At 44.8% G+C, this 27,483-nt stretch overlaps 3 protein-coding genes across 3 annotated transcripts in view; 2 read left to right on the top strand and 1 right to left on the bottom strand.

Moving 5' to 3' along the window:
* Positions 1-11,104, top strand: part of LOC110525177 (extracellular matrix protein FRAS1) — a 312,474-nt gene extending 301,370 nt beyond the window's left edge. The window contains exon 75 of the mRNA XM_036979249.1: positions 11,051-11,104. The gene's annotated coding sequence lies outside the window, so the exon portion shown is untranslated. The remainder of the gene's footprint in view (positions 1-11,050) is intronic.
* LOC118964810 (fibroblast growth factor 5-like) lies at positions 8,828-10,043 on the bottom strand. Its single transcript, XM_036979248.1, has one exon. It carries the CDS (start codon positions 9,971-9,973, stop codon positions 9,578-9,580), a length of 396 nt encoding a protein of 131 aa, XP_036835143.1. The 5' UTR covers positions 9,974-10,043; the 3' UTR covers positions 8,828-9,577.
* A 14,433-nt stretch (positions 11,105-25,537) lies between the features above and the next one.
* Positions 25,538-26,748, top strand: LOC110525002 (fibroblast growth factor 5-like). Its single transcript, XM_036981820.1, has one exon. It carries the CDS (start codon positions 25,603-25,605, stop codon positions 25,996-25,998), a length of 396 nt encoding a protein of 131 aa, XP_036837715.1. The 5' UTR covers positions 25,538-25,602; the 3' UTR covers positions 25,999-26,748.
* Positions 26,749-27,483: the final 735 nt, after the last annotated feature.

Raw genomic sequence — 27,483 nt, 5'->3', positions numbered from 1 at the left:
TTTCAACGATCTGATTCCACCTGTCTGTTCAGATGCTGATTGGCCCACCCTGAAGAGGCTGCAAGGCGAATGGACGAAAGCCAGCTGTGGTGTCGGAGTTGATTGGATCTCCTCGTTAAGTGTTGGAAAAACCGTTTCCTGTCTAGCAATGAGGTACGAGGGAGCGGGGAGGGGAGGGGGAAACCACCAGAACCACGATGGTGAGTTGCATGGGATACTAATCCAATTCGGTAAGAAGCTGAGCATCACTCAGAGATGTGACTATATTCTCCAGCTGGAGAACAATGGCAGTACTGTGTGACACCGTACTGTGCTGCCAGCCACACCTGGCTTCTGTTAGCTAGCCAATCATTAGCTACGTAGTAACCTGGCTTCTGTTAGCCAATCATTAGCTACGTAGTAACCTGGCTTCTGTTAGCCAGCCAATCATTAGCTACGTAGTAACCTGGCTTCTGTTAGCCAGCCAATCATTAGCTACGTAGTAACCTGGCTTCTGTTAGCCAATCATTAGCTACGTAGTAACCTGGTTTCTGTTAGCTAGCCAATCATTAGCTACGTAGTAACCTGGCTTCTGTTAGCCAATCATTAGCTACGTAGTAACCTGGTTTCTGTTAGCTAGCCAATCATTAGCTACGTAGTAACCTGGCTTCTGTTAGCCAATCATTAGCTACGTAGTAACCTGGCTTCTGTTAGCTAGCCAATCATTAGCTATGTAGTAACCTGGCTTCTGTTAGCCAATCATTAGCTACGTAGTAACCTGGTTTCTGTTAGCTAGCCAATCATTAGCTATGTAGTAACCTGGCTTCTGTTAGCCAATCATTAGCTACGTAGTAACCTGGCTTCTGTTAGCCAATCATTAGCTACGTAGTAACCTGGCTTCTGTTAGCTAGCCAATCATTACCTACGTAGTAACCTGGCTTCTGTTAGCTAGCCAATCATTAGCTACGTAGTAACCTGGCTTCTGTTAGCTAGCCAATCATTAGCTACGTAGTAACCTGGCTTCTGTTAGCCAATCATTAGCTACGTAGTAACCTGGCTTCTGTTAGCTAGCCAATCATTACCTACGTAGTAACCTGGCTTCTGTTAGCTAGCCAATCATTACCTACGTAGTAACCTGGCTTCTGTTAGCTAGCCAATCATTACCTACGTAGTAACCTGGCTTCTGTTAGCTAGCCAATCATTAGCTACGTAGTAATAAGGCTTCTGTTAGCCAATCATTACCTACGTAGTAACCTGGCTTCTGTTAGCCAGCCAATCATTACCTACGTAGTAACCTGGCTTCTGTTAGCTAGCCAATCATTAGCTACGTAGTAATAAGGCTTCTGTTAGCCAATCATTAGCTACGTAGTAACCTGGCTTCTGTTAGCCAATCATTAGCTACGTAGTAACCTGGCTTCTGTTAGCTAGCCAATCATCACCTACGTAGTGATAAGGATTTTTACTATATTTATTTTTGATCGTCATTCAGAACAACACATTCAACTCATATGTTTAAAATCGGACAACTTTCTGATATGTATGCCATGTTTCACCACATTCACACACACTTTAATACAGTACAATACACTTTAATACAGTACAATACACTTTAATACAGTACAATACACTTTAATACAGTACAACACACTTCAATACAGTACAATACACGTTAATACAGTACAATACACTTTAATACAGTACAATACACTTTAATACAGTACAATACACTTCAATACAGAACAATACACTTCAGTACAATACACTTATATACAATACACTTCAATACAATACACTTCAGTACAATACACTTTAATACAGTACAATACACTACTGTACAGTACGATACACTTCAATACAGTACAATACACTTCAATACAATACACTTTAATACAGTACAATACACTTCAATACAGTACAAAACACATCAATACAGTACAATACACTTTAATACAGTACAATACACTTGAATACAGTACAATACACTTCAATACAGTACAATACACTTTAATACAGTACAATACACGTCAATACAGTACAATACACTTTAATACAGTACAATACACTTCAATACAGTACAATAAACCATCTAAAACAAATATCAGGCATAAATATAATTGCATAGGGACTGATTTCAATCTGAGTTAAGCGTGCATAAACGGAAATGTAATTCAATTTTTTAATGCACTTTTCTCTCTCTGCATATTTTTTATACCATGAACATGTTATTCACCCCGCTGTTTCCTTCGGGGGTGGAGTTAGAATAGATGGAGGTGTGTCTACAGATATGCCGTATTCTGATCTTGCCCTCATTCTACCACCTTTACGCGCCAGGAAACCATGAATAAAGGTCGAGCGAACCTTCTTGTACCAAGTGAAAAAAAGTATCTACTTAATTTTTTCCAGATAGAAATAACACCATTCTCCGTGAAATGTATAAATGAATAATAGAGCTACAGATAAGAGATAGGTGAATGAGTTTGGCGAAGGGGATTGTGTTAAAAAAAAAATATTATGATCCCTGGAGACGAATGTGATACCGGTCATATGGAAGAGAACTGAAAATCATATCAACATGACATGTTTTGTTCCACAGTGAAGTTAGAAAATATAAAAAGCTGTTGCCGTTATTCAGAATTCTAATTGTGTGCCCTCGTAATTTGTCGTGGATGAAATTTGGAAGCTATAGGCTTCCGTAGGCTTAACATGACGAGTTGATGTACTTTACAATGGTTTGATTATATGCCCAGGATTTTCTCCGTTTTACTTTAAAAAAAAAACATTTGTATGATGTTAAATATTAGCCATTATCGGGAGCCACCATCAGTAATACCCACAAACAATTTATAACTGTCACTATAATGTTAGTTTTCTTCAATATGTAGTTTACAATTTTGCATCATTCCATATCCGTTGACCTATATTTCCTCTGTCACGTCTGTGTAGAAGTTCCTGAGGGATGCTAGCATTGGTGGATAGCACTAGGCTAATGTTGTGTAGTAATTTGGGACATGGAGTCTAGTTGAATCATTATGGAACCCAGACAGCAGGTTAAACCTGGAGCGCACGGTTCACAACGACTAGACTGTTGTCATAAAATTCCATGGTTAGTGATGATTATTCAGGTAGATTTATAGGACTATTGTTCAACCCCATATTATACACTTTTCCACCTTCCAATATTTCACGGTTGAACTTGAATATGACAACTTTTCAGGATGAATCAAACCACTGTGTATTTTACTAATCAATATATATATATATTTTGTCATAAAGACTCTCTAAACGTGTTCTTTTTTAATGTAACGGTTCTCTTGTTGTGTAGTAGAGGCGGACCAAAACGCAGCGTGGTGGTTGTTCATCGTATTTTAATGAAGACACTATACATGAACAAAACTAACGAAAACAAGAAACGTGAGAACAAAAACAGCCCTATCTGGTGCAAACACAAAGACAGGAACAATCACCCACAAACACACAGTGAAACCCAGGCTACCTAAATATGGTTCCCAATCAGAGACAATGACGAACACCTGCCTCTGATTGAGAACCATATCAGGCCGAACATAGAACTAGACCAAAACATAGAAAAACAAACAGACTGCCCACCCAACTCACGCCCTGACCATACTAAATAAATACAAAAACAAAGGAAATAGAGGTCAGAACGTGACAGTACCCCCCCCCAAAGGTGCGGACTCCGGCCGCAAAACCTTGACCTATAGGGGAGGGTCTGGGTGGGCGTCTGTCCGCGGTGGCGGCTCTGGCGCGGGACGCGGACCCCACTTCACCATTGTCTTAGTCCGCCTTATTGTCCGCCTCCCTGGCTTACTCACCATGACCACCCCTCTCAATGACCCCACTGGACAGAGGGGCTGCTCGGGACAGAGGGGCAGCTCGGGACAGAGGTGAAGCAGCTGCTCGGGACAGAGGGACAACTGCTCGGGACAAAGGGGCGATAGCAGCTCGGGACAGAGGGGCGATAGCAGCTCGGGACAGAGGGGCGATAGCAGCTCGGGACAGAGGGGCGATGGCTGCTCTGGACAGAGGGACAGCTGCTCGGGACAGAGGGACAGCTGCTCGGGACAGAGGGGCGGCAGCTGCTCGGGACAGAGGGGCGGCAGCTGCTCGGGACAGAGGGGCGGCAGCTGCTCGGGACAGAGGGGCGGCAGCTGCTCGGGACAGAGGGGCGACAGCTGCTCTGGACAGAGGGGCAGCTGCTCGGGCGGCCCCTGGCTGACTGACGGCACTGGCGGCCCCTGGCTTACTGGCGGCCCCTGGCTGACTGGCGGCACCGGCGGCCCCTGGCTGACTGGCGGCACTGGCGGCCCCTGGCTGACGGGCGGCACTGGCGGCCCCTGGCTGACGGGCGGCACTGGCGGCCCCTGGCTGACGGGCGGCACTGGCGGCCCCTGGCTGACGGGCGGCACTGGCGGCGCTGGGCTGACGGGCGGCACTGGCGGCGCTGGGCAGACGGGCGGCACTGGCGGCGCTGGGCAGACGGGCGGCGTTGGCGGCGCTGGGCAGACGGGCGGCGTTGGCGGCGCTGGGCAGACGGGCGGCGTTGGCGGCGCTGGGCAGACGGGAGGCTCAGCTGGTGCTGGGCAGACGGGAAGCTCAGCTGGCGCTGGGCAGACGGGAAGCTCAGCTGGCGCTGGGCAGACGGGAAGCTCCGGCAACGCTGGAGAAAAGGAAGGCCCTGGTAGCGCCGGAGAGGCGGGAGACTCCGGCAGCGGCGCCGGACAGGCGGGAGGCTCCGGCAGCGGCGCCGGACAGGCGGGAGGCTCCGGCAGCGGCGCCGGACAGGCGGGAGGCTCCGGCAGCGGCGCCGGACAGGCGGGAGGCTCCGGCAGCGGCGCCGGACAGGCGGGAGGCTCCGGCAGAGGCGCCGGACAGGCGGGAGGCTCCGGCAGAGGCGCCGGACAGGCGGGAGGCTCCGGCAGAGGCGCCGGACAGGCGGGAGGCTCCGGCAGAGGCGCCGGACAGGCGGGAGGCTCCGGCAGAGGCGCCGGATAGGCGGGAGGCTCCGGCAGAGGCGCCGGACAGGCGGGAGACTCCGGCAGCGCTGGAGAGGAGGGAGGCTCTGGTAGCGCCGGAGAGGCGGGAGACTCCGGCAGCGCTGGAGAGGAGAGAGCCCCTGCAAGGATGGGCCGGAGAGACAGCCTGGTACGGGGAGCTGCCACCGGAGGGCTGGTGCGTGGAGGTGGTGATGGATAGACCGGGCCGTGCAGGCGCACTGGAGCTCTTGAGCACCGAGCCTGCCCAACCTTACCCGGTTGAATGGTCCCGGTCGCCCTGCCAGTGCGGCGAGGTGGAATAGCCCGCACTGGGCTATGCAGGCGAACCGGGGACACCGTGCGCAAGGCTGGTGCCATGTAAGCCGGCCCAAGGAGACGCACTGGAGACCAGATGCGTAGAGCCGGCTTCATGGCACTTGGCTCGATGCCCACTCTAGCCCGGCCGATACGCGGAGCTGGAATGTACCGCACCGGGCTGTGCACCCGCACTGGGGACACCGTGCGCTCCACAGCATAACACGGTGCCTGCCCGGTCTCTCTAGCCCCCCGGTAACCACAGGAAGTTGGCTCAGGTCTCCTACCTGGCGTAGCCATACTCCCTGTTAGCCCCCCCCCAAGAAATTTTTGGGGCTGACTCCCGGGCTTCCTTGCCAACCGTGTTCCCTCATATCGCCGGCTCCTCTCTCCGACTGCCTCTGCTCTCCTCGCTGCCTCCACCTGTTCCCATGGAAGGCGATCCTTTCCCGCCAGGATCTCCTCCCATGTGTAGCAACCCTTGCCGTCCAACACATCATCCCAAGTCCATTCCTCCTTGTGCCGCTGTTGCCCGTTACCACGCCGCTTGGTCCTGTTGCGGTGGGTGATTCTGTAACGGTTCTCTTGTTGTGTAGTAGAGGCGGACCAAAACGCAGCGTGGTGGTTGTTCATCGTATTTTAATGAAGACACTATACATGAACAAAACTAACGAAAACAAGAAACGTGAGAACAAAAACAGCCCTATCTGGTGCAAACACAAAGACAGGAACAATCACCCACAAACACACAGTGAAACCCAGGCTACCTAAATATGGTTCCCAATCAGAGACAATGACGAACACCTGCCTCTGATTGAGAACCATATCAGGCCGAACATAGAACTAGACCAAAACATAGAAAAACAAACAGACTGCCCACCCAACTCACGCCCTGACCATACTAAATAAATACAAAAACAAAGGAAATAGAGGTCAGAACGTGACATTTAATGATTCATACAAACCTTCCTAACCCTAAAATGCAAGATCAGAGTATTTAAAACTGTACTAGTTGGTGCTGAAACTGAGACCAATATGCATAGATGGCTCTCTTTCCTTGATGCTTATATTCTGAACCCGTTCTCTCCGTCGTTGGTCACAAGTTTTGAGAATGACACAAATATTAATGTCCACAAAGTTGCTGCTTCAGTGTCTGAGCAAGCTCTGTGCTGGTGGTGCCCCGATCCCGCAGCTGAATCAACTTTAGGAGACGGTCCTGGCGCTTGCTGGACTTTCTTGGGTGCCCTGAAGCCTTCTTCACAACACTTGAACCGCTCTCCTTGAAGTTCTTGATGGTCCGATAAATGGTTGATTTAGGTGCTATTTTACTGGCAGCAATATCCTTGCCTGTGAAGCCCATTTTGTGCAAAGCAATGATGACGGCACGTGTTTCCTTGCAGGTAACCATGGTTGACAGAGGAAGAACAATGATTCCAAGCACCACCCTCCCTTAGAAGCTTCCAGTCTGTTATTCGAACTCAATCAGCATGACAGAGTGATCTCCAGCCTTGTCCTTGTCAACACTCAGACCTGTGTTACTGAGAGAATCACTGACATGATGTTAGCTTGTCTTTTTGTGGCAGGGCTGAAATGCAGTGTAAATATTTTTTTTGCGTTTCAGTTCATTTGCATGGCAAAGAGGGACTTTGCAATTAATTACAATTCATCTGACAACTCTTCATAACATTCTGGAGAATATGCAAATTGCCATTATACAAACTGAGGCAGCAGACGTTGTGAAAATTAATATTCACGTAATTCTCAAAACGTTTGGCCACGACTGTACTCTAGTGAGTCTGTCATCGAAAGGATGGCTTAAGAGAAATGTACTGAAAACCCCTATTGAATAAAAACTCCACAAGAACATCTGTTGGCCAGCAAGTGGGAGGGTTTTCAGCAGGTTGAATTACATGTATCCAGCACACACAAGGGAACCACGCCTGTAAAGTCTGTTACACACCTGCATAAGGTAGGTGTGAATACCAACGACTGAGAAGTGGGTAGGATACATACATACATGCATACATTTCCTAAATCCTAAATCGGAATTAGCTTGATAAAAATAACTATTGATTCTCAATGTATATCCTTTGTTTCATAAATACTGTTAGTAAAATATAGCTGCAGGTGGGGCAAAAAAAGTATTTAGTCAGTTCTCCCACTGATAACAAGTTCAAACAGGTGCCATTAATACAGGTAACGAGTGGAGGACAGAGGAGCCTCTTAAAGAAGAAGTTACAGGTCTGTGAGAGCCAGAAATCTTGCTTGTTTGTAGGTGACCAAATACTTATTTTCCACCATAATTAGCAAATAAATTCATTCAAAATCCTACAATGTGATTTTCTGGATTTTCTTTCCTCATTTTGTCTGTCATAGTTGAAGTGTACCTATGATGAAAATTACAGGCCTCTCTCATCTTTTTAAGTGGGAGAACTTGCACAATCGGTGGCTGACTAAATACTTTTTTGCCCCACTGTATATATACAAATATAGCAACCAATAGAATTACCTTTAGTCACATTACATAGCAACCAATAGAATTACCTTTAGTCACATTACATAGCAACCAATAGAATTACCTTTAGTCACATTACATAGCAACCAATAGAATTACCTTTCGTCACATTACATAGCAACCAATAGAATTACCTTTAGTCACATTACATAGCAACCAATAGAATTACCTTTAGTCACATTACATAGCAACCAATATAATTACCTTTAGTCACATTACATATTATTTGTTTATATTTCATGGATAAAAAAAACGACAGAAAAATGTATCTTTGTGACTTATCTGAAAAAGACAAAGTCCTCTCGTACACCAGTAAAGACAAACTGTAAAACATAAAAAAAACAACAAACAAATGTTGAAGCCTCTGGAAGAAACTTCGGCACACTAACTGTTCATCAGGAGCTTCATGAAATGGGTTTTCATACCTGAGCAGCCGCACACCTAACATCACCATGTGCAATGCCAAGCGTCGGCTGGAGTGGTGTAAAGCTCGCCTCCATTGGACTCTGGAGCAGTGGAAACACGTTCTCTGGAGTGATGAATCACATTTCACCATCTGGACGAATCTGGGTTTGGCGAATGCCAGGAGAACGCTACCTGCCCCAATGCATAGTGCCAACTGTAAAGTTTGGTGGAGGAGGAATTATGGTCTGGGGATGTTTTTCATGGTTCAGGCCCCTTAGTTTCAGTGAAGGGAGATCTTAACGCTACAGCATACAATGACATTCTAGACGATTCTGTGTTTTCAACTTTGTGGCAACAGTTTGGGGAAGGCTCTTTCCTGTTTCAGCATGACAATGCCCCCCATGCCCAAAGCGAGGTCCATACAGAAATGGTTTGTCGGTGTGGAAGAACTTGACTGGCCTGCACAGAGCCCTGACCTTAACCCCATCGAACACCTTTCGGATGAATTGGAACGCCAACTGCGAGCCAGGCCTAATCGCCCAACATCAGTGCCTGAACTCACTAATGCTCTTATGGCTGAACGGAAGCAAGTCTCTGCAGCAATGTTCCAACATCTAGTGGAAATCGAGTCTGTTATAGCAGCAAAGGGGGGGACCAACTCCATTTTAATGCCCATGATTTTGGAATGAGATGTTTGATGAGCAGGTGTCTTTTGATAATGTAATGTATCTCACGTTGTGTTTCTAACTATATATGAACTAGTTATCGCATGTTGTGGTTCTAACTATATATGAAGTAGTTATCGCATGTTGTGGTTCTAACTATATATGAACTAGTTATCGCATATTGTGGTTCTAACTATATATGAACTAGTTATCGCATATTGTGGTTCTAACTATATATGAACTAGTTATCGCATATTGTGTTTTTAATTGGCCCGAAGGGGACCACCTTCGGAAGCAGTTGTAACCATCATAGCTGTACAACCATTGTAACCATCATAGCTGTACAACCATTGTAACCATCATAGCTGTACAACCATTGTAACCATCATAGCTGTACAACCATTGTAACCATCATAGCTGTACAACCATTGTAACCATCATAGCTGTACAACCATTGTAACCATCATAGCCTTACAATCACAAAGCTTAATGACTGCATGTTACAGCCCTTAGGTTTTTAACTCACTATTTTATGACATCTGGAATGCTTTGAAATAACGGAAAGTAAAAGTTCAGCGATTGTTGTTGTTGTTGTTGAGGACAACAGGTGTCATGTCCATGTTTACGTTGGCCAGTAATCCATCCTGTCAATCCATATAACACACATACAGTTTGTATTACTTCCTCCCTCATCACTTCGTAGTCTATCCAAACCGAAACTTGGGCCAGTACTTGACAGTCTGCACCCTCTTCCGTGTCTCTGAATTAACATCCCTGTATGGTTGTGAGGGCGGTTTGAGCAGTGGCGCCTGTTTTTTCCTCCTCTCTTTGCTCCTGTCGGTGATGGTGAAACCACGAACGCTCTGCAGGTTGTGCACACTGAGCCTGGGGAGGAAGTGCGTGGAAACGTGCTGGGATTTGACCCTGGGGCTGGAGCCCATCTTAGATTTTCCTCTCTTGTTCAGGGCCACGTACCAGTCCCGTCCCGTCCGGTGGTTCCGGTGCAACACCGAGGCATAAGTGTTGTAACTGCTCTCCTGGAAACGCTCCCAGAACCTACAGTCGTCCGTGAATCGCTCCTGGAAAACACAAACAAACATAATGTTACAGAGATCTAAACGATTACACAACGGTTACACAACGATTACACAACGGTTACACAACGATTACACAACGATTACACAATGATTACACAGAGGTTACACAACGATTACACTACGGTTACACAACGATTGCACAACGGTTACACAACGGTTACACAACGATTACACCGCAGTTACACAACGGTTACACAAAATGAATGTCTCAATTTCCCCAATGTAAAAAAATTATTCAACATTAACAAGCACCCCAGCCAGCACATACAGTATTACCGTACATATCCCCCTGCTCTACGATCCATCTCTATACTCAATCCTACCCCTCTCCATCTGAGCTGGGACTTCCTTTGGGAGATGAGAGCAGTCAGTCACCAAGGATCTTAGAAAGACAAGCTCTATTAAACCCTAGTTTCCTGTTCATTTCCTCGGTATGCTTTATAAAACGTCTGTACAGTGTTTCAAACAAACGAAGCACTTGATTTGACATTTCTGATCCAACGATCTCAAGACATTCTTAACTAAGCCTAAAAATACCTTTGGTGGGAAACGACAACATGTAGTAAGTACCCAAGGATGCCCACAAGCGATATAATAACCTGTATGGTATGTTATGGTTAGACAGAGCTCCCAACAGATATAATAACCTGTATGGTTAGACAGAGCTCCCACCAGATATAATAACCTGTATGGTTAGACAGAGCTCCCACCAGATATAATAACCTGTATGGTATGGTTAGACAGAGTGTGGCATAGCTAGATTTATGATCTCTACCTCCTCACCAACTCTTCAGTACCAAGATAGATCAGTAAACAGTGTATAATGTTTACTAGGACTTATTTATTTCTCTCTTTCTCTCCCTCCCCGCCGTCACTCCCTCCCTCACGACCAGAGACTTTGGGATCAGTCAGGTGAAATCTGCTGCCTTGTTTTTCAACAACAACGGCAAAATGATCAATGTACACTAGGTAGCTAACACCGGCAAAATGATCAATGTACGCTAGGTAGCTAACATCGCCAAAATGATCAATGTGCGCTGCTAGGTAGCTAACATCGCCAAAATGATCAATGTACCCTAGGTAGCTAACATCGCCAAAATGATCAATGTACGCTAGGTAGCTAACATCGCCAAAATGATCAATGTGCGCTGCTAGGTAGCTAACATCGCCAAACTGATCACTGTACGCTAGGTAGCTAACATCGCCAAAATGATCAATGTGCGCTAGGTAGCTAACATCGGCAAAATGATCAATGTACGCTAGGTAGCTAACATCGCCAAAATGATCACTGTACGCTAGGTAGCTAGCATCGCCAAAATGATCAATGTACGCTAGGTAGCTAGCATCGCCAAAATGATCAATGTACGCTAGGTAGCTAACATCGCCAAAATGATCAATGTACGCTAGGTAGCTAACATCGCCAAAATGATCAATGTACGCTAGGTAGCTAACATCGCCAAAATGATCAATGTACGCTAGGTAGCTAACATCGCCAAAATGATCAATGTACGCTAGGTAGCTAACATCGCCAAAATTATCAATGTACCCTAGGTAGCTAACATCGCCAAAATGATCAATGTACGCTAGGTAGCTAGCATCGCCAAAATGATCAATGTACGCTAGGTAGCTAACATCGCCAAAATGATCAATGTACGCTAGGTAGCTAACATCGCCAAAATGATCAATGTACGCTAGGTAGCTAACATCGCCAACATGATCAATGTACGCTAGGTAGCTAACATCGCCAAAATGATCAATGTACGCTAGGTAGCTAACATCGCCAAAATGATCAATGTACCCTAGGTAGCTAACATCGCCAAAATTATCAATGTACCCTAGGTAGCTAACATCGCCAAAATTATCAATGTACGCTAGGTAGCTAACATCGCCAAAATGATCAATGTACGCTAGGTAGCTAACATCGGCAAAATTATCAATGTACCCTAGGTAGCTAACATCGCCAAAATGATCAATGTACGCTAGGTAGCTAACATCGGCAAAATGATCAATGTACGCTAGGTAGCTAACATCGGCAAAATGATCAATGTACGCTAGGTAGCTCAGGGACTTTTTCTGCAGATTGTCTTGAATAGTTTAAATAGTTCAGATATATCTCTGCTTCATAATTGCATTGCCACAACTGCTATGAAAGTGTTGAACACACTAATGCCCCCAATCCGAACTCCACTTTCATTCATCATGCTGTCAATTCATAGAAAGAATGTTAGGATTCAGGCCTACGGTGAGTTGTGATCCGTTGTCCACAACTGAAATAGTAGTGTGTTTATTATATACACTGAGTGTAGAGAACATTAGGGAACACCTTCCTAATGAGTGTCACCCCCTTTTGCCCTCAGAACAGCCTCAATATGTTGGGTTTTAAAAGCAGTGATGCTGGACCACAGGGATGCTGGACCACAGGGATGCTGGACCACAGGGATGCTGGACCACAGGGATGCTGGACCCTGGATGTCCTTTGAGTGGTGGACCCAAAGGGTGGTGGACCATTCTTGATACACACGGGAAACTGTTGAGCGTCTAAAACCCAGCAGCGTTCTAGTTCTTGACACACTCAAACCGGTGTGGCCTGGCACCTATTACCATCCCCCGTTCAAAGGCACTTAAATATTTTGTCTTGCCCATTCACCCTCTGAATGGCACACATGTCTCAAATGTCTGGAGGCTTAAAAATCCTTCTTTAACCCGTCTCCTTCCCTTCATCTACACTGATTGAAGTGGATATAGGGGATCATAGGGGATCATAGCTTTCACCTGGATTCACCTGGTCAGTCTATATCATGGAAAGAGCAGGTGTTCCTAATGTTTTGTGTGCACCGTGTATACTCAAGTGCAATTACTACTACATGAACACTCTCTCTCTCTCTCTCTCTCTCTCTCTCTCTCTCTCTCTCAATTCAATTCAATTCAAGGGGCTTTATTGGCATGGGAAACATGTCCGTCTCTCTCTCTCTCTGTCTCTCTCTCTTTCTGTCTCTCTCTCTTTCTCTCTCTCTCTGCAAGCAGGAAGAGGAAGCTACTTTAGATTAGTTAGATGTACTGGTTAGTTTCAGATGTCTCTTACCTGATCCTGTGTTTGTTGATGTGGTCCATGGTTACAGAGGACTTCTCTCTCAGCAGTCCGTCACTCTGTCTCTCTGTCTCTCTCTCTCTCGCGCTCTCTCTCTGTGTCTCTCTCTGTCTCTGTCCCTCTGTCTCTCTGTCTCTCTGTCTCTCTCTGTGTCTCTCTCTCTGTCTCTGTCCCTCTCTCTCTCTCTGTGTCTCTCTCTCTGTCTCTGTCTCTGTCCCTCTCTCTCTCTCTCTCTCTCTCTCTCTCTCTCTCTCTCTCTCTCTCTCTGTGTCTCTCTCTCTGTCTCTGTCCCTCTCTGTCTCTGTCTCTTTGGCTCTGTCTCTCTCTGTGTCTCTCTCTGTGTCTCTCTGTCTCTCTCTCTCTCTCTCTCTCTTTCTCTCTCTCTCTCTCTCTCTCTCTCTCTCTCTCTCTCTCTCTCTCTCTCTCTCTCTCTGTCATAGAACGGTATGCCTATCAAAAAAAACATTTGGAAGTTGGGGAGATGACATTACGTTTTTGGTGCTATCATTTGTGGAAATTATTCCAATGCTATTAATATGATGCCTGTATTTGGTGCCTTTTTAGTGATTAAAAACATTGAAACAGTTGATTGATTTCTGGTGTTCTCTGTAGTTTTGTGAGAATTCCAGTGTAGGATAAACCAGTAGTTAGACCAGTAGCTAGACCAGTAGTTAAATCAGTAGTAGGACCAGTAGTTAGAGCAGTAGTTAGAGCAGTAGTCAGACCAGTAGTTAGACCAGGAGCTAGGCCAGTAGTTAGACCAGTAGTTAGACCAGTAGCTAGACCAGTAGTTAGACCAGTAGCTAGACCAGTAGCTAGACCAGTAGCTAGACCAGTAGCTAGACCAGTGGTTAGAACAGTAGTTAGAACAGTAGCTAGACCAGTATATTGACCAGTAGCTTGACCAGTAGTTAGACCAGTAGCTAGACCAGTAGCTAGACCTGTAGCTAAACCAGTTAGACTAGTAGTCAGACCAGTATTTAGACTAGTAGTTAGACCAGTAGTTAGACTAGTAGTTAGACCAGTAGCTAGACCAGTGGTTAGACCAGTAGTTAGACCAGTAGCTAGACCAGTAGTTAGCCTCAAACGGATCTTCCCCCCTACACCTCAAACGTACCTTCTCCCCTACACCTCAAACATAACTTCTCCCCTACACCTCAAACATAACTTCCCCCCTACACCTCAAACATAACTTCCCCCCTACACCTCAAACATAACTTCCCCCCCTACACCTCAAACATACCTTCCCCCCTAAACCTCAAACATAACTTCCCCCCTACACCTCAAACATAACTTCCCCCCTACACCTCAAACATAACTTCCCCCCTACACCTCAAACATAACTTCCCCCCTACACCTCAAACATAACTTCCCCCCTACACCTCAAACATAACTTCCCCCCTACACCTCAAACATAACTTCCCCCCTACACCTCAAACATAACTCCCCCCCCTACACCTCAAACATAACTTCCCCCCCACACCTCAAACATAACTTCCCCCCTACACCTCAAACATAACTTCCCCCCTACACCTCAAACATAACTTCCCCCCTACACCTCAAACATAACTCCCCCCCTACACCTCAAACATAACTCCCCCCCCTACACCTCAAACATAACTTCCCCCCTACACCTCAAACATAACTTCCCCCCTACACCTCAAACATAACTTCCCCCCTACACCTCAAACATAACTCCCCCCCCTACACCTCAAACATAACTTCTCCCCTACACCTCAAACATAACTTCCCCCCTACACCTCAAACAGACCTCCCCACCCTACACCTCAAACATAACTTCCCCCCTACACCTCAAACATAACTTCCCCCCCACACCTCAAACATAACTTCCCCCCTACACCTCAAACATAACATCCCCCCTACACCTCAAACGTAAACCTCCCCCCTACACCTCAAACATAACTTCCCCCACTACACCTCAAACGTAAACCTCCCCCCTACACCTCAAACATAACTTCCCCCCCTACACCTCAAACATAACTTCCCCCCCTACACCTCAAACATAACTTCCCCCACTACACCTCAAACATAACTTCCCCCCCTACACCTCAAACATAACTTCCCCCCTACACCTCAAACGTAAACCTCCCCCCTACACCTCAAACATAACTTCCCCCACTACACCTCAAACGTAAACCTCCCCCCTACACCTCAAACATAACTTCCCCCACTACACCTCCAACGTAAACCTCCCCCCTACACCTCAAACATAACTTCCCCCCCTACACCTCAAACATAACTTTCCCCACACCTATGACGTAAACCTCCCCCCCAACACCTCAAACGTAAACCTCCTTCTACACCTCAAACAAAAGAAATAAGTGTTATAAACAAGCAATATATAAAATATAGTTTTGTGTTGTGAATAGGGCGTAGGCGAATGTTGTGCATTAACATGGGTTAGGAAAGTTATTTTCCGAGCTGTAATGTAATGTAATGTAAATGTGATTTGATGAATCTTGCTTAAGAGACACAACCGCTGAGATCGACTTGACCGCTGAGATCGACTTGACCGCTGAGATCGACTTGACCGCTGAGATCGGCTTGACCGCTGAGATCGGCTTGACCGCTGAGATCAACTTGAACGCTGAGATCAACTTGACCGCTGAGATCAACTTGACCCGCTGAGATCAACTTGACCGCTGAGATCAACTTGACCCGCTGAGATCAACTTGACTAGAGTTTCTGATCTCCAATCCCTTAGTCGATCTCATTCACTGGGTGCTTCAGGCTCCTGTTCTCTTATCACTTTGTAAAATCCTGTGGAGTCAAGAAGTTGTTCATGTTGTTTTTGATCTCCCCAGACACGGGACCAGCACCAGTCCACATCACTGTTGAAATGGCAACTTTATGGGTAAGAGATTACTAGTGGTGTATCATGATGTGTGCATTGATAACACAATATCTTCTAAATATAAATACACTCATAACAATCCTATTAATTAAGATATCGCTGTAAAAAAATATATACATAAAGAAAACATAATGTTGTATATCTACAGTACAAATAGATAGTTGAGAGGTGGGCCACCTCAGTTTTAATGGGCCCACTGCTGTACCATGGGATCGGGAACATCAAAAAATCTCTTCTCCACTGTTTTGCAATCTGTATGGCTCAGTTGTCACCATCCTGGTCCTCAAATGGAAACTGGTATTCTTTCCTATTTACGCTATTTTTATTCCTCTGCCAGTTGTGATCCTTTATATGGGGCAGACAAGACCAGTTCCCTACCTCCTCCCGCTGTCACCCTCCTCCAGTTTTGATCCTTTATATTGGGCAGACAGACCAGTTCCCTACCTCCTCCCGCTGTCCCCCTCCTCCAGTTTTGATCCTTTATATTGGGCAGACAGACCAGTTCCCTACCTCCTCCCGCTGCCACCTTTGTTGTAAAATAAATAAATGCATTTCTGAATACCATATTGTAGAAAACACAAGACTGTTTCCAACATGTTCTGGAATGTGTCCTTTAAAGGCACCAGAGATCATGGGCATTTGAAGGGTTCAATCTGCGATTTCTACAACAAGTTTTTAGACAATTTAATTGCATACCCATTGATTCCTGAAGAATAAAACTTAGAAATGTTTCATGAGCTTAGTTCAACCGTTGTACCCAATCAGAATCCTAAAATATAAACGTGCTTTTCTCCACTGTTTGTGAAACAGTGGGGGGGTTGGCCACTTTCTTTTGTTTGAACTGCAGACTGCCCCTTTAAAGCAGACTGCTCCATTTACACTCAACATGCAATTTCAAGATTCCCCACTAGAGGTCCTAATTCACTCAGGAGAGGCCTCCTCATAAGGGCCCTGCTGCAACTGTCAACTGTAACCAGGCCAGTAAGAGAACTAAGAATCAGCAAACTTGATGTAAGGATCCATGGGAATATCATGAAACATATACAGTGCCTTCAGAAAGTATTCACTCCTATTGAGTTGTTCCACGTTTTTTTGTGTTACAAAGTCGGATTAAAATGGATTTTATTGTCTTTTGTCAACGATCTACACAAAATACAACATAAATGTTCAAGCTCTGTCAAGTTGGCTGTTGATCATTGCTAGCCAGACATTCTCAAGTCCTGCCATAGATTTTAAAGTTGATTTTTAAGGAAAAACTGTTACTAGGCCACTCAGGAACATCAGTGTCGTCTTGGTAAGTAACTCCAGTGTATATTTGGCCTTGTGTTTTAGGTTATTGTCCTGCTGAAAAGTGGATTTGTCTCCAAGTGGCTGGTGGAAAGCAGACTGAACCAAGTTTTCTTCTAGAATTTTGCCTGTGCTTAGCTTGCTTCCTTTAATTTTTATCCTAAAAAAAATCCAAGTCCTTAACGATGACAAGCATACCAATAACATGATGCAGCCACCACCATGCCTAAAAATATGAAGAGTGGTACTCAGTGATGTGTTGTGTTGGATTTGCCCCAAACATAACGCTTTGTATTCAGGACAAAAAGGGAATTACTTTGTCATATGTTTTTGCAGTGTTACTTTAGTGCGTTATTGCACATTTCTGAACAGGTTTCCTTCTTTTTACTCTGTCATTTAGGTTAGTATTGTGGAGTAACTACAATGTTGTTGATCCATCCTCAGTTTTCTCCTATCACAGCTATTAAACTCTGTAACTGTTTTCAAATCACCATTTGCCCCATGGTGAAATCCCTGAGCAGTTTCCTTCCTCTCCGGCAACTGAGTTAAGAAGGACGCCTGTATCATTGTAGTGACTGGGTGTATTGATACACCATCCAAAGTGTAATGAATAACTTCACCTCAAAGGAATAGTCAATGTCTGCTTTTTATTTTTTATTTTTACTCATCTAGCGATAGGTGTCCTTCTCTGTGAGACTCACAAAAAGAAAACGCATATAAAACAATTATGAAAAATACTACTAACCTGCTTTTAGGAATACGACAATCAATTCACAACTAGTGGAAATTAGTATCTTGGCTATTGCCTTATTTAACTGAAACAAGTTCAACATATGCGTAAACTACATTTTGCACTTCTAACGTCTTACCAATTACAGAATTGATGCTCATTATGATGTAATCTACCTCATACTATGCAGATGAGTCACAGTGGCTGGTCTGCACAGGGAATTGTTTGAGCGGGAGAGTTGTGTTGAGTAGAATTGTTGTTTAAAACAGAACAGCTTGTTGGTTTGGCACACAGTAGCAGCTCCAGTGAGTCTTGCTGAATATAATTGTGTGCATCTGGTTAACTACTGATAAAGTCTTCCCATTGGTGCATCAGTTCCCAGCATTTTCTTCTTTTAAAAGGAACTTAAAACGCCTCAAATTAATGTGTCTCGTAAATACATTTTCCTTAAAAATCAACTTTAAAATCTATGGCAGGACTTGAGAATGTCTGGCTAGCAATGATCAACAGCCAACTTGACAGAGCTTGAACATTTATGTTGTATTTTGTGTAGATCGTTGACAAAAGACAATAAAATCCATTTTAATCCGACTTTGTAACACAAAAAAACGTGGAACAACTCAATAGGAGTGAATACTTTCTGAAGGCACTGTATATGTTTCATGATATTCCCATGGATCCTTACATCAAGTTTGCTGATTCTTAGTTCTCTTACTGGCCTGGTTACAGTTGACAGTTGCAGCAGGGCCCTTATGAGGAGGCCTCTCCTGAGTGAATTAGGACCTCTAGTGGGGAATCTTGAAATTGCATGTTGAGTGTAAATGGAGCAGTCTGCTTTAAAGGGGCAGTCTGCAGTTCAAACAAAAGAAAGTGGCCAACCCCCCCACTGTTTCACAAACAGTGGAGAAAAGCACGTTTATATTTTAGGATTCTGATTGGGTACAACGGTTGAACTAAGCTCATGAAACATTTCTAAGTTTTATTCTTCAGGAATCAATGGGTATGCAATTAAATTGTCTAAAAACTTGTTGTAGAAATCGCAGATTGAACCCTTCAAATGCCCATGATCTCTGGTGCCTTTAAAGGACACATTCCAGAACATGTTGGAAACAGTCTTGTGTTTTCTACAATATGGTATTCAGAAATGCATTTATTTATTTTACAACAAAGGTGGCAGCGGGAGGAGGTAGGGAACTGGTCTGTCTGCCCAATATAAAGGATCAAAACTGGAGGAGGGGGACAGCGGGAGGAGGTAGGGAACTGGTCTGTCTGCCCAATATAAAGGATCAAAACTGGAGGAGGGTGACAGCGGGAGGAGGTAGGGAACTGGTCTTGTCTGCCCCATATAAAGGATCACAACTGGCAGAGGAATAAAAATAGCGTAAATAGGAAAGAATACCAGTTTCCATTTGAGGACCAGGATGGTGACAACTGAGCCATACAGATTGCAAAACAGTGGAGAAGAGATTTTTTGATGTTCCCGATCCCATGGTACAGCAGTGGGCCCATTAAAACTGAGGTGGCCCACCTCTCAACTATCTATTTGTACTGTAGATATACAACATTATGTTTTCTTTATGTATATATTTTTTTACAGCGATATCTTAATTAATAGGATTGTTATGAGTGTATTTATATTTAGAAGATATTGTGTTATCAATGCACACATCATGATACACCACTAGTAATCTCTTACCCATAAAGTTGCCATTTCAACAGTGATGTGGACTGGTGCTGGTCCCGTGTCTGGGGAGATCAAAAACAACATGAACAACTTCTTGACTCCACAGGATTTTACAAAGTGATAAGAGAACAGGAGCCTGAAGCACCCAGTGAATGAGATCGACTAAGGGATTGGAGATCAGAAACTCTAGTCAAGTTGATCTCAGCGGGTCAAGTTGATCTCAGCGGTCAAGTTGATCTCAGCGGGTCAAGTTGATCTCAGCGGTCAAGTTGATCTCAGCGTTCAAGTTGATCTCAGCGGTCAAGCCGATCTCAGCGGTCAAGCCGATCTCAGCGGTCAAGTCGATCTCAGCGGTCAAGTCGATCTCAGCGGTCAAGTCGATCTCAGCGGTTGTGTCTCTTAAGCAAGATTCATCAAATCACATTTACATTACATTACATTACAGCTCGGAAAATAACTTTCCTAACCCATGTTAATGCACAACATTCGCCTACGCCCTATTCACAACACAAAACTATATTTTATATATTGCTTGTTTATAACACTTATTTCTTTTGTTTGAGGTGTAGAAGGAGGTTTACGTTTGAGGTGTTGGGGGGGAGGTTTACGTCATAGGTGTGGGGAAAGTTATGTTTGAGGTGTAGGGGGGGAAGTTATGTTTGAGGTGTAGGGGGGAGGTTTACGTTGGAGGTGTAGTGGGGGAAGTTATGTTTGAGGTGTAGGGGGGAGGTTTACGTTTGAGGTGTAGTGGGGGAAGTTATGTTTGAGGTGTAGGGGGGAGGTTTACGTTTGAGGTGTAGGGGGGAAGTTATGTTTGAGGTGTAGGGGGGGAAGTTATGTTTGAGGTGTAGTGGGGGAAGTTATGTTTGAGGTGTAGGGGGGGAAGTTATGTTTGAGGTGTAGGGGGGGAAGTTATGTTTGAGGTGTAGGGGGGAGGTTTACGTTTGAGGTGTAGTGGGGGAAGTTATGTTTGAGGTGTAGGGGGGAGGTTTACGTTTGAGGTGTAGGGGGGATGTTATGTTTGAGGTGTAGGGGGGAAGTTATGTTTGAGGTGTGGGGGGGAAGTTATGTTTGAGGTGTAGGGGGGAAGTTATGTTTGAGGTGTAGGGTGGGGAGGTCTGTTTGAGGTGTAGGGGGGAAGTTATGTTTGAGGTGTAGGGGAGAAGTTATGTTTGAGGTGTAGGGGGGGGAGTTATGTTTGAGGTGTAGGGGGGAAGTTATGTTTGAGGTGTAGGGGGGAAGTTATGTTTGAGGTGTAGGGGGGAAGTTATGTTTGAGGTGTAGGGGGGGGAGTTATGTTTGAGGTGTAGGGGGGGAGTTATGTTTGAGGTGTAGGGGGGAAGTTATGTTTGAGGTGTAGGGGGGAAGTTATGTTTGAGGTGTAGGGGGGAAGTTATGTTTGAGGTGTGGGGGGGAAGTTATGTTTGAGGTGTAGGGGGGGGAGTTATGTTTGAGGTGTAGGGGGGAAGTTATGTTTGAGGTGTAGGGGGGAAGTTATGTTTGAGGTGTAGGGGGGAAGTTATGTTTGAGGTGTAGGGGGGAAGTTATGTTTGAGGTGTAGGGGGGAAGTTATGTTTGAGGTGTAGGGGGGAAGTTATGTTTGAGGTGTAGGGGGGAAGTTATGTTTGAGGTTTAGGGGGGAAGGTATGTTTGAGGTGTAGGGGGGGAAGTTATGTTTGAGGTGTAGGGGGGAAGTTATGTTTGAGGTGTAGGGGGGAAGTTATGTTTGAGGTGTAGGGGAGAAGTTATGTTTGAGGTGTAGGGGAGAAGGTACGTTTGAGGTGTAGGGGGGAAGATCCGTTTGAGGCTAACTACTGGTCTAGCTACTGGTCTAACTACTGGTCTAACCACTGGTCTAGCTACTGGTCTAACTACTAGTCTAACTACTGGTCTAACTACTAGTCTAAATACTGGTCTGACTACTAGTCTAACTGGTTTAGCTACAGGTCTAGCTACTGGTCTAGCTACTGGTCTAACTACTGGTCAAGCTACTGGTCAATATACTGGTCTAGCTACTGTTCTAACTACTGTTCTAACCACTGGTCTAGCTACTGGTCTAGCTACTGGTCTAGCTACTGGTCTAGCTACTGGTCTAACTACTGGTCTAGCTACTGGTCTAACTACTGGTCTAACTACTGGCCTAGCTCCTGGTCTAACTACTGGTCTGACTACTGCTCTAACTACTGCTCTAACTACTGGTCCTACTACTGATTTAACTACTGGTCTAGCTACTGGTCTAACTACTGGTTTATCCTACACTGGAATTCTCACAAAACTACAGAGAACACCAGAAATCAATCAACTGTTTCAATGTTTTTAATCACTAAAAAGGCACCAAATACAGGCATCATATTAATAGCATTGGAATAATTTCCACAAATGATAGCACCAAAAACGTAATGTCATCTCCCCAACTTCCAAATGTTTTTTTTGATAGGCATACCGTTCTATGACAGAGAGAGAGAGAGAGAGAGAGAGAGAGAGAGAGAGAGAGAGAGAGAGAGAGAGAGAAAGAGAGAGAGAGAGAGAGAGAGACAGAGAGACACAGAGAGAGACACAGAGAGAGACAGAGCCAAAGAGACAGAGACAGAGAGGGACAGAGACAGAGAGAGAGACACAGAGAGAGAGAGAGAGAGAGAGAGAGAGAGAGAGAGAGAGAGAGAGAGAGGGACAGAGACAGAGACAGAGAGAGAGACACAGAGAGAGAGAGAGGGACAGAGACAGAGAGAGAGACACAGAGAGAGACAGAGAGACAGAGAGACAGAGGGACAGAGACAGAGAGAGACACAGAGAGAGAGCGCGAGAGAGAGAGAGACAGAGAGACAGAGTGACGGACTGCTGAGAGAGAAGTCCTCTGTAACCATGGACCACATCAACAAACACAGGATCAGGTAAGAGACATCTGAAACTAACCAGTACATCTAACTAATCTAAAGTAGCTTCCTCTTCCTGCTTGCAGAGAGAGAGAGAAAGAGAGAGAGACAGAAAGAGAGAGAGACAGAGAGAGAGAGAGACGGACATGTTTCCCATGCCAATAAAGCCCCTTGAATTGAATTGAATTGAGAGAGAGAGAGAGAGAGAGAGAGAGAGAGAGAGAGAGTGTTCATGTAGTAGTAATTGCACTTGAGTATACACGGTGCACACAAAACATTAGGAACACCTGCTCTTTCCATGATATAGACTGACCAGGTGAATCCAGGTGAAAGCTATGATCCCCTATGATCCCCTATATCCACTTCAATCAGTGTAGATGAAGGGAAGGAGACGGGTTAAAGAAGGATTTTTAAGCCTCCAGACATTTGAGACATGTGTGCCATTCAGAGGGTGAATGGGCAAGACAAAATATTTAAGTGCCTTTGAACGGGGGATGGTAATAGGTGCCAGGCCACACCGGTTTGAGTGTGTCAAGAACTAGAACGCTGCTGGGTTTTAGACGCTCAACAGTTTCCCGTGTGTATCAAGAATGGTCCACCACCCTTTGGGTCCACCACTCAAAGGACATCCAGGGTCCAGCATCCCTGTGGTCCAGCATCCCTGTGGTCCAGCATCCCTGTGGTCCAGCATCCCTGTGGTCCAGCATCACTGCTTTTAAAACCCAACATATTGAGGCTGTTCTGAGGGCAAAAGGGGGTGACACTCATTAGGAAGGTGTTCCCTAATGTTCTCTACACTCAGTGTATATAATAAACACACTACTATTTCAGTTGTGGACAACGGATCACAACTCACCGTAGGCCTGAATCCTAACATTCTTTCTATGAATTGACAGCATGATGAATGAAAGTGGAGTTCGGATTGGGGGCATTAGTGTGTTCAACACTTTCATAGCAGTTGTGGCAATGCAATTATGAAGCAGAGATATATCTGAACTATTTAAACTATTCAAGACAATCTGCAGAAAAAGTCCCTGAGCTACCTAGCGTACATTGATCATTTTGCCGATGTTAGCTACCTAGCGTACATTGATCATTTTGCCGATGTTAGCTACCTAGCGTACATTGATCATTTTGGCGATGTTAGCTACCTAGGGTACATTGATAATTTTGCCGATGTTAGCTACCTAGCGTACATTGATCATTTTGGCGATGTTAGCTACCTAGCGTACATTGATAATTTTGGCGATGTTAGCTACCTAGGGTACATTGATAATTTTGGCGATGTTAGCTACCTAGGGTACATTGATCATTTTGGCGATGTTAGCTACCTAGCGTACATTGATCATTTTGGCGATGTTAGCTACCTAGCGTACATTGATCATGTTGGCGATGTTAGCTACCTAGCGTACATTGATCATTTTGGCGATGTTAGCTACCTAGCGTACATTGATCATTTTGGCGATGTTAGCTACCTAGCGTACATTGATCATTTTGGCGATGCTAGCTACCTAGCGTACATTGATCATTTTGGCGATGTTAGCTACCTAGGGTACATTGATAATTTTGGCGATGTTAGCTACCTAGCGTACATTGATCATTTTGGCGATGTTAGCTACCTAGCGTACATTGATCATTTTGGCGATGTTAGCTACCTAGCGTACATTGATCATTTTGGCGATGTTAGCTACCTAGCGTACATTGATCATTTTGGCGATGTTAGCTACCTAGCGTACATTGATCATTTTGGCGATGCTAGCTACCTAGCGTACATTGATCATTTTGGCGATGCTAGCTACCTAGCGTACAGTGATCATTTTGGCGATGTTAGCTACCTAGCGTACATTGATCATTTTGCCGATGTTAGCTACCTAGCGCACATTGATCATTTTGGCGATGTTAGCTACCTAGCGTACAGTGATCAGTTTGGCGATGTTAGCTACCTAGCAGCGCACATTGATCATTTTGGCGATGTTAGCTACCTAGCGTACATTGATCATTTTGGCGATGTTAGCTACCTAGGGTACATTGATCATTTTGGCGATGTTAGCTACCTAGCAGCGCACATTGATCATTTTGGCGATGTTAGCTACCTAGCGTACATTGATCATTTTGCCGGTGTTAGCTACCTAGTGTACATTGATCATTTTGCCGTTGTTGTTGAAAAACAAGGCAGCAGATTTCACCTGACTGATCCCAAAGTCTCTGGTCGTGAGGGAGGGAGTGACGGCGGGGAGGGAGAGAAAGAGAGAAATAAATAAGTCCTAGTAAACATTATACACTGTTTACTGATCTATCTTGGTACTGAAGAGTTGGTGAGGAGGTAGAGATCATAAATCTAGCTATGCCACACTCTGTCTAACCATACCATACAGGTTATTATATCTGGTGGGAGCTCTGTCTAACCATACAGGTTATTATATCTGGTGGGAGCTCTGTCTAACCATACAGGTTATTATATCTGTTGGGAGCTCTGTCTAACCATAACATACCATACAGGTTATTATATCGCTTGTGGGCATCCTTGGGTACTTACTACATGTTGTCGTTTCCCACCAAAGGTATTTTTAGGCTTAGTTAAGAATGTCTTGAGATCGTTGGATCAGAAATGTCAAATCAAGTGCTTCGTTTGTTTGAAACACTGTACAGACGTTTTATAAAGCATACCGAGGAAATGAACAGGAAACTAGGGTTTAATAGAGCTTGTCTTTCTAAGATCCTTGGTGACTGACTGCTCTCATCTCCCAAAGGAAGTCCCAGCTCAGATGGAGAGGGGTAGGATTGAGTATAGAGATGGATCGTAGAGCAGGGGGATATGTACGGTAATACTGTATGTGCTGGCTGGGGTGCTTGTTAATGTTGAATAATTTTTTTACATTGGGGAAATTGAGACATTCATTTTGTGTAACCGTTGTGTAACTGCGGTGTAATCGTTGTGTAACCGTTGTGTAACCGTTGTGCAATCGTTGTGTAACCGTAGTGTAATCGTTGTGTAACCTCTGTGTAATCATTGTGTAATCGTTGTGTAATCGTTGTGTAACCGTTGTGTAATCGTTGTGTAACCGTTGTGTAATCGTTTAGATCTCTGTAACATTATGTTTGTTTGTGTTTTCCAGGAGCGATTCACGGACGACTGTAGGTTCTGGGAGCGTTTCCAGGAGAGCAGTTACAACACTTATGCCTCGGTGTTGCACCGGAACCACCGGACGGGACGGGACTGGTACGTGGCCCTGAACAAGAGAGGAAAATCTAAGATGGGCTCCAGCCCCAGGGTCAAATCCCAGCACGTTTCCACGCACTTCCTCCCCAGGCTCAGTGTGCACAACCTGCAGAGCGTTCGTGGTTTCACCATCACCGACAGGAGCAAAGAGAGGAGGAAAAAACAGGCGCCACTGCTCAAACCGCCCTCACAACCATACAGGGATGTTAATTCAGAGACACGGAAGAGGGTGCAGACTGTCAAGTACTGGCCCAAGTTTCGGTTTGGATAGACTACGAAGTGATGAGGGAGGAAGTAATACAAACTGTATGTGTGTTATATGGATTGACAGGATGGATTACTGGCCAACGTAAACATGGACATGACACCTGTTGTCCTCAACAACAACAACAACAATCGCTGAACTTTTACTTTCCGTTATTTCAAAGCATTCCAGATGTCATAAAATAGTGAGTTAAAAACCTAAGGGCTGTAACATGCAGTCATTAAGCTTTGTGATTGTAAGGCTATGATGGTTACAATGGTTGTACAGCTATGATGGTTACAATGGTTGTACAGCTATGATGGTTACAATGGTTGTACAGCTATGATGGTTACAATGGTTGTACAGCTATGATGGTTACAATGGTTGTACAGCTATGATGGTTACAATGGTTGTACAGCTATGATGGTTACAACTGCTTCCGAAGGTGGTCCCCTTCGGGCCAATTAAAAACACAATATGCGATAACTAGTTCATATATAGTTAGAACCACAATATGCGATAACTAGTTCATATATAGTTAGAACCACAATATGCGATAACTAGTTCATATATAGTTAGAACCACAACATGCGATAACTACTTCATATATAGTTAGAACCACAACATGCGATAACTAGTTCATATATAGTTAGAAACACAACGTGAGATACATTACATTATCAAAAGACACCTGCTCATCAAACATCTCATTCCAAAATCATGGGCATTAAAATGGAGTTGGTCCCCCCCTTTGCTGCTATAACAGACTCGATTTCCACTAGATGTTGGAACATTGCTGCAGAGACTTGCTTCCGTTCAGCCATAAGAGCATTAGTGAGTTCAGGCACTGATGTTGGGCGATTAGGCCTGGCTCGCAGTTGGCGTTCCAATTCATCCGAAAGGTGTTCGATGGGGTTAAGGTCAGGGCTCTGTGCAGGCCAGTCAAGTTCTTCCACACCGACAAACCATTTCTGTATGGACCTCGCTTTGGGCATGGGGGGCATTGTCATGCTGAAACAGGAAAGAGCCTTCCCCAAACTGTTGCCACAAAGTTGAAAACACAGAATCGTCTAGAATGTCATTGTATGCTGTAGCGTTAAGATCTCCCTTCACTGAAACTAAGGGGCCTGAACCATGAAAAACATCCCCAGACCATAATTCCTCCTCCACCAAACTTTACAGTTGGCACTATGCATTGGGGCAGGTAGCGTTCTCCTGGCATTCGCCAAACCCAGATTCGTCCAGATGGTGAAATGTGATTCATCACTCCAGAGAACGTGTTTCCACTGCTCCAGAGTCCAATGGAGGCGAGCTTTACACCACTCCAGCCGACGCTTGGCATTGCACATGGTGATGTTAGGTGTGCGGCTGCTCAGGTATGAAAACCCATTTCATGAAGCTCCTGATGAACAGTTAGTGTGCCGAAGTTTCTTCCAGAGGCTTCAACATTTGTTTGTTGTTTTTTTTATGTTTTACAGTTTGTCTTTACTGGTGTACGAGAGGACTTTGTCT

Source organism: Oncorhynchus mykiss, chromosome 6, assembly GCF_013265735.2.
Source record: "Oncorhynchus mykiss isolate Arlee chromosome 6, USDA_OmykA_1.1, whole genome shotgun sequence".
NCBI lineage: Eukaryota > Metazoa > Chordata > Actinopteri > Salmoniformes > Salmonidae > Oncorhynchus > Oncorhynchus mykiss.
Note: the sequence above shows the minus strand (reverse complement) of the source record. Positions and strands in the feature narration are given on the sequence as shown.

Coding starts and splice junctions, on each gene's coding strand:
- LOC118964810 (XM_036979248.1), bottom strand. CDS start 9,973: ATGTTTGTTTGTGTTTTCCAGGAGCGATTCACGGACGACTGTAGGTTC.
- LOC110525002 (XM_036981820.1), top strand. CDS start 25,603: ATGTTTGTTTGTGTTTTCCAGGAGCGATTCACGGACGACTGTAGGTTC.